This window comes from Anoplophora glabripennis, unplaced genomic scaffold (assembly GCF_000390285.2).
Source record: "Anoplophora glabripennis isolate ALB-LARVAE unplaced genomic scaffold, Agla_2.0 scaffold259, whole genome shotgun sequence".
Lineage (NCBI taxonomy): Eukaryota > Metazoa > Arthropoda > Insecta > Coleoptera > Cerambycidae > Anoplophora > Anoplophora glabripennis.
Genome location: NW_019416505.1, coordinates 589620 through 597897, shown reverse-complemented (window position 1 = coordinate 597897; position 8278 = coordinate 589620). Strand labels below are relative to the sequence as shown.

General features: G+C 32.6%; 1 protein-coding gene across 1 annotated transcript in view; it reads right to left on the bottom strand.

Annotated features, from left to right (window-relative positions):
• Window positions 1-4458: 4458 nt before the first annotated feature.
• Window positions 4459-8278, bottom strand: part of LOC108904213 (titin-like) — a 28123-nt gene continuing 24303 nt past the window's right edge. The window contains exons 10-11 of the mRNA XM_018706675.1: window positions 6385-6429; window positions 4459-4719 (exon numbers count right to left, since the gene is read on the bottom strand). Of these exons, the coding sequence (XP_018562191.1) occupies window positions 4676-4719; window positions 6385-6429 (89 nt within the window). The 3' untranslated portion in view covers window positions 4459-4675. The remainder of the gene's footprint in view (window positions 4720-6384; window positions 6430-8278) is intronic.

Sequence of the window (8278 nt, the reverse complement as noted above, 5' to 3'; positions counted from 1 at the left end):
CTTGTAGGATTGCTTCTTCGTGTGTGTGTGGGTGGGTGGGTGTGTAAGTGTTAGTCGTGTGGGGATGCCCCCTTACGGGGGCGTACGTGTCTTTTGGTGTATTTGTCTGTCTGGTATATTGTTTGTCGGGGGTCGCAATTTTAAAGAAATGTATTTTAAAGTAATGCAAATAACTGATAAATAAGTTAAAACTTACCTGGGCATAACCCCGGGACAGGTACCTGAACAAAGATGCCGACGGCCTCTATGCTTAGCCGGGGATTAGGTCGGTGATTAAAAGGAAAGAAAGGGATTCTTTCCAGGTAGCCTTAATAAAGGCAGGTAGATTTTGCTCGTTGCAATCACTTCACCTCACAAACAAGCACGTCCGCTCAGCTCGGCTGTTCGCATTGAACTGTTAGAATGACGTATTACTAATGGGAGGGCTGGAAAATTTTCAAAAAATTAAAGTGTATTTCCAGAGGCGGTCCACCCCTAACGCATCCAGGTTCTCACGCGAGGGATAGTCGGTGTTTGTTCAAATGCCTCCGGCAAGGGGGGAAAACCACATTAAGAGGTTGATTATCAGGTGTTCCTCATGAATTTTTTTGAGCTGGACAAATTGATCAGAATTTGACGAAACTTTGACATTATTTTATCAACATTTTGAACTACATTTACAAGGTCATAAGTGGTGTGGAGGTAGCGATTTCGATCTGAGAAACCTCATGCGGGCAAAAATTAGGAAAATTTAAGTTACATTTTTCTCAAACACATGGCAGTTCCAAAACTGAAGTCGGTAATTCTCCAGCCTTTACGTTTTTCGAGATTTTCAAATTTTCTCAAAAACAAAAGTAGAAAAATTTAAGGGCGGGCCGAAATACCTACAGCTCCGCCCTTAAATTGAAAATTTTCATGGACTATGGATTTTCTCAAAAATTTTAGGGTTCAGAAAATTCTGAACCTGTAACGGCCTTGATAAATCCAAAACTGCACTCGGTTCCTCTCAAACTTCTACAGTTTACGAGATTTTCAATTTTTTTCCTTAACGGAAGAACTGGTATAAAAACCAACCATCCCGGCCTGTTCAGCGAACTCAGTTATGAACAAAATCGCCTTTACAAGGGTACTTTAATTTTTTGACAATTTTGCGCCGTTAGAAATACATCGTTACAATTATTTCTTCAAGTAACGATTCAAGATTTTGTAACAAATTTAGCACATTGAAAGTAAAATTTAATTGTTTTTCTGACGGCAAAATAAAAAACGACGATGTGTAAGACACTTTTATAATAATCTACGTATTTTAAACACAAAAATCGACTACCCGAAAATATTAATTGAAAATTTTTAAGTCATTAAAAATTAAAATTAAACGAAAATGTTTCGGACGACAACTTTTTAAAAAAGCTAAATCGTACTATGGTTAACTGGTCTAAATCGGTTTTCTTTAACCCAAGGAAACTACCGATGAAATATATTTCCAAGGCAACCTTTGCGGCAGTATAATTTTATTAACGAAATTAAATATCTGCGAACACTGCATGTTTTATCCGGCCAACCTCTATATGCATCATGGAATGTAAACGGGGCCTTCATAAATAATTACAAGCCCCGTAACCAGTAACAGTAACTTTGTTTGGAACAGTAATTTAATAAATCCCATGGAAAAGAGCACTCTCAGTTTTTCCTGAATTTTTCAATGTTCCGAGCAACTTTTCCAATATTTCTTTCCTTTAAAACCTTATCCGGATTATTACAAACATTTAACAAAAGAAAACTAGCTAAATCGGTCCAGCCGTTCTCAAGTGATTCGCTTACCAACGAACAGCAAGTTTTATTTATATAGATTTAACTTACAGTTAGGATACGTGATGCGGTCTTTTTTACCTTAATTTATAGTATAGTAACACACTTTTTTTTTCTTATAATACTTTTTGTTAAAAGAATACTTGATTGTATGTATCTATTTAATAGAATCGGAGAAAATTAATCAAACTAATAACAGCAATAACTAAAGATGACCCTCTTCTGGTGGAAAAAGTGTCGAAATTTTACATTAGGTACATTTTAATTACCATTTTCCAGCAAAATCGTAATATGACGATAGTCTAGATAGGTATGTAACTTTAATTTCAAAATGAAAATGAAAATTGAAGAGAAATGTCACGATTTGTATTCAAGTATTCAAAATTTGATACATCTAGTTTTTGTTAAAATAACTATTAATCCAGTTTTTTTTGCAGCATTTTACAAAACTCTGGACATATGTGGGAAGTAAAAATATGGAGTTTGCCCCCATTTAAGGACGTTCGATACACCTCTTGGGGGGCGGGCGGGCGGTGCGGAGAGTATGCCTATGTTTATACACGGGAGTCTTGTTGCAGTACCAACTTTACATAAATTAATTTCAGCGAACTAAGTATGCTATTTAGAATGAAATTTATACAACACATATTAGCTTGCATATTTTTTTCGTGTTTAATACACGTCCGTTCACTTTTTATTTGAATAAAAGTGTCTATTTATTCATTACGAGCTTGTAAAATTATGGATGAAATCTGGCAACATTGCCATGGCGTGGTGGTAAAAGTTGGGTCAACTGTCATTACTGTCAACTTTGCGCGAATTCCGTAAACATGAATGAACAACCAAGGTACAAAGGAAAAGTAATGACTGAAAAGCAATATAAAATGAGTGTAAAAGAGCATGTGGATTGATGAGAATAAAATAAAATGTGCAAACCGAGAATCCATATGATAACTATCAAGAAGTTCAGTGTATGATAGTGAGACGTCGACTTGTCAAATTGAAGATTATGACATAACATCTATACTGTTCGTTTTGCAAAGAGATCCTTTCAATTTTTGTTTCAAATTGCTAGTATATTGCTTTAGATCACGAAAAATGTATTTAATATTAATTATTACTACATATATTTTCGACTGGAATAATTTTATAATCTATAATCCAGCTATTCAAATACATATAACGCATCAGTCGAAGCATTAAATACAGCGTACAGTGTTGCCATATTTCCTTTCATTAGATCAGATGTTTGTTCAAATTTGTCAAAACGTTATCTATTCATTCCATTATCTCAATAATTACATTATAAGTGCATATTTTTATTGTTTTAAAATGTTTAGTAATATTTAATTCTTTAATTATAATTTTATTTTTCCGATCCTAACCATTTTTAAGAGCAATATTCACATTTGATTAAAGTTTTTTCCCAACTCCCATAAGAGCCTGTGTAAAAGAGCATAATTTTTAAAATCATTTTTCAAAAAAACTACGTTGTCAATCGATCTGATATTTTTGCACAAGTCAGTTTGCATATTTATTAACAGATTTCAGTTGCTTTGAAAACATTCTTACCATTTTTCTTTTGGTATCGAACCTCCTTAAGCTACTTCGTACCTCTTACCGTTTCCGAGATCCCTGTAGTGAGAAGCGAATTTGTAACAGCCTGTATGTATGATACGAAATTAAACTCCTTTTTTCTCGAAAACAAATGCTCCTAGCAATGTCAACTAATGTTTGTCAACCTTTTATACTTGAAAAAAAGTTGAATCCTTTCATATCTATAATATATGGCAAAATACTAATCAAATTTGTAATGTCAAAAAATATTGAAAAATAATTTTCCATTTTTAATCCCATTGTACGTTTTGTTATTATTAAATTTTGCACTAAGGTAAGTAGGTTAGACGGGCTAAATTCGACACCAGGAATCTCCTATTACAGTGTAGCCCATTTGTTACAAAACACCCCACCCCGTATATTCACCCACAGTTATTCTACAATTAGTAGTATGTAGAGACTGACCGATTAATCGTCTTCGGCCACATTCGGCCATTATTTAAACCTTCGGCTAAGAATCGGCTTTGGCCAAAATTAAGCCGAACTTTTCGCTGAAGCTGAAGGTACCGTTCGGGATGCCGCTGGACTTGTCAAATCTAATCAAATTAGGGTTAAATTGGCCCCTTAACGCTACAAATAACACTGCCAAATTACAACAAAATTGGGTAAAAGGTGTTTAAGATATTTACGAAATGGCATTTTTTTATAAAAGATTAACACCCTGTATCTTGAAAACGAAGCATCTGCGGTCCAATGTTTATATGAACTTTTTGTATTAAAATGACTTAAATAATAAACCATAACTACCATAACCATAAACCGAAGTTCGGCTTCGGCCAAAAAAAACACATTCGGTCGGTTTCTACCAATAGGTTTATGAATCTATCGATTAGTATTGCGATACCCACCGTACACGTGCCACAAGAAAGATGCTCATAATGACTTCTTTATACTTGTACTTTTTTTACATTCAGTCTTCATAAATGACATTAAACATCAAATTTGAATTAGTGGAATCCCAATTCACCGCCACCCCTGCCACCCATAAGTTAAAATATTTCCTTTAACAGTCTGTTTATTATTGTGGCATCAAAGTCCTATTTATTCTATTACTTAAGTAAAAAAAAAAACATTTTATTTATACACATTTCCATACATAAAAAAAAACTATAAAATCCAACACGGATCTTCCTCGAACAATACAAAAAGAAAATATATGCCTATTCCTTAATTTAGTGAAAGAGAGTATACACATAATAATTATATATACAGAAATCCTGTAGCCCTTTCACATATAAGGTTTTTTTTAAGGATTGTACGGTTTCGGATGCTAACGGTGAAAAGGCGGAGGAGGACCATGATGATGGTGAGGTCCTGAAAGAAAAAAAAAAATATATAACATGCATTTCCTTTGGAGGATACGAAATTTATACATTTTTATGAACAATTCGACATATTGTTAAATAGGCGATGGCGTTGTGTGTACACAGTGTGAACACATTTCAACATTTACTTAACAGCTAGACTTGGCATACAGAATGAATAGCAATGAATATGTAATTTACAAAGAGGGTCGGGAAAAGGAAATTTAAATCGATTTGAAGCCGATATTGATCGGAAGCACCTAGAATCGATTTAAAACAATTGACTAGGAAATTATCTCTACTAAATGGTGTACAAGGGGTGGGACGTTAAAAAATAAAACAGGTCAGAAGCTAGTTTGGATTAGCAATATCTTTACATTTGCAACTCGCTACCACATATGTATGTATAAGAGTGCCCATCCAGAAACGTTATTAAAAAAAAACTCTTAAAAATACAGATTTAACTTCCACGTCATTAAACCTTTAACGATTTCATTGACCTTACAATTCAGTTTTTTCTATTCCCACAAAAAAAATACCGTTGTGCGTTTATCAACCACGTTTAGTTTTCCCGGAAATAATTTTAGTTACTGTAAACGTCCATAAACTTTTTCCAAAAATTTAAAATGGTCTTTTCGAAAATCCAATGCTACTAAAATGATAAAGATTTTTTTTTGATAATGTCCCTATTTTATGTCAGTTAATTTCGTTCATTTACAATGTAAACTTTCAATTTTATGTAATTGTATATGTTAAATTTGTGTACAGTAAGACCCCGCTTAACGCTGTTTCGTTTAGCGCTGTTTCGGTTTAGCGCTCTTTTATTTCAACCTGGGGATTCCCCGAAATTGCTCGCAGTGCTAAGGGGATTCCCCGAAATTGTGCGCAGCGCTAGGTTTCCAAATATGTACATAACCTATCCGAAACAGTGTAGAAACTTTCGATGGCGTTTGTAAAAAGGAGTTTGACCACTATAACTGAAATTATGGACCAATTTGTTGAAAATGATCCAAATTTTGACGAGTTCAAAAGCAAGACGGGGTGTTATAGATGCTTTATCCACTTATCAACAACTTTTAACAGAACGCAAAAGGAAAACGCAAACTACATTAGATGCCTTCTTGACAAAAAGGCAGAAAATTGGAAACAGAATAGACTGAATGATCTGACTGACTTAGAATTTTATTTGTTTTTATAAGTAATATTCATTTATATTGTTTTTATTTTTGTAAGAAATAAATGTTTGGTTTTATTTTTATTAAAAAAAAACATAATTATTAAATTTAATACCTAACCAATTTTCTATCAATCTTCCCCTAACCCCATTATTTACATGTTAAGATAGCTTTGTTTAGCGCTGTTTCGCATTACGCTCTACTTTGATGGAACATATCCTACGCGTTAAGCGGGGTCTTACTGTACTTTATATCTAATTTGTCCTTCTTGTACCAGATTTAGATCTTACTAAGGCTTTCGGATCATTTATCTTACGAAAATAGTCAGCAAATTTTGTATTGATTACAAATTTGAAAAACGAAACTGAAAATCAATATTTTTATTCGGAACTATGCAGTGTTTCATGGCGCGACAATGGTGTGCTATGAACATAAGCGAATAAATAAATAAACAATTAAATTCTAAACTGTATTTTCAAATAATGTAAAAATATACTTACTAGGTCTAAGTGGGAAAAAGGGTGGAAGCCTTGGCCTGCCCAATCCTATTCATGAAAAATTTTAATATTATTTATTTTTTCCTTTTTGAAAAGATAAGATAATAAAATCTGAATCTGGTACCTGTCAATGTTAATTTTACTGGGTTAGCACTTATTACAGTATGTGTGTTATAATGTGTAGACAACAACCACCCGAACTGTAGAGGAAAATGTGAAAGTTTATGTGAATATATGCGATATTTGACTTACCATTCCATCTAGGCTCACCTTCAGAGGTGAGGACCTATAAAAATTATGTACGTGTGTATACGGTGTATAAGCAAAATGCTCAGTCATGCTCTAATGGCGGATTCTATATCACAAATTAACGAAAAAATTTGTGTATAAACGGGGACCGATAAACGCTACATTTTTGACAAACGGAATGTTATATAATTATATAATTGAAAAATAATAGTATTAAGTTAGAGATACCCAAAATGTGTATGTAAGTATGTAAATAAAGGTTTAAATCTACAATTGAAATTAATCTTGACTATTAGCACAATGATTAGGATTTATTTTTAATTTTCTAATTACATAAGTGTTCATTGAGCGGACTCTATAGCAAATAGGCCACCAACAATACATTTTTATAGATTTTTATTACACAGTCTGTCTAAATACGAATTAATGCAAAAATAATCGACTTTCCTCCATTCTAACGCAGATTTTCTATGAAATGGACTTAGTTTGAAACTCAAATTACTTTTTGTTGTGAAGAAATTTGAAATTAGCCCCTTTTGAACATGCGGCATCGTAAATTATAAATTTCTTCACACCAAAAAGTAATTTGAGTTTCAAACTAGGTCCATTTTATAGAATATCGGCGTTAGAATGGAGGAAAGTCTGTTATTTTTGCATTAATTCATATTTAGACAAACTGTGTCATAAAAATCTATCAACATGTATTGCTGGTTACCTATTTGCTATAAAGCCCTCTTAATTCAAACATCTAAAGTTTTAGCAGCCCTACCAATGTAGCAGGGCATTCGTTACATAATAAAATATAGAATCCACTTTTGGTTAATTTATCTTATCGATCTTTGGTTTTAGGAAAAAAAAAAGGTTTCATAGAAATGAAATTTTTTAATTTTGAACAATTTTAATTGGCATTTTTTGATATATTATTACATAAATCAGGTAAAGATTTAAAAGTGAATTTATCAATTTCAGATTTATAAGCTAGATTTATTTTATTATATAAAATTTTATTCATCACCTTGTGGATAATATTCGAAAAAAAAAACCGCCGTTAAAACATAATTGTTGTAAAATGGCAAATCTCCGCAATAAAATTGTTTCGATCCATAGGTATATTTAACAACCTGTGAACGTAACATCGAATAGCTGACATTTTATGTTGGAAAGGATGATTTGAATAACATAATAATATATAATTTTAATAATAACACACTATACATCTCTTTTCATTTCGTTGATATACGCCAGTGTGTACCATAAATACCAAAATGTCTGCAAATTTTTTTGAAATAATGACAATTCACGTAACCACTTTATTTACAAATGAAATAGAATATTTACGCGGCTCTCTCCAATTGAATTCCAAATCTGAATACCCGTATCTCTCAGAAACGAAGCGTTGCCAGACACAAATCTATAAGAACTCTTTTTATTGAATCGTGATGTGGAATACACCATTGGAGCATGGCCGAGCACATCAGTTATACCTGGCATATATATATCTACGCAATATAACTGGACAAAAAAAAAATGACCCATTCTTATATATATAAACTGATCAAAATAACCCATTTAGAGGGAAAAAAAAACGAAAATTGTTACCTGGACTTTCATAAGTGGAAATGGTAAAGGGGTTTATAATAAACGAAAA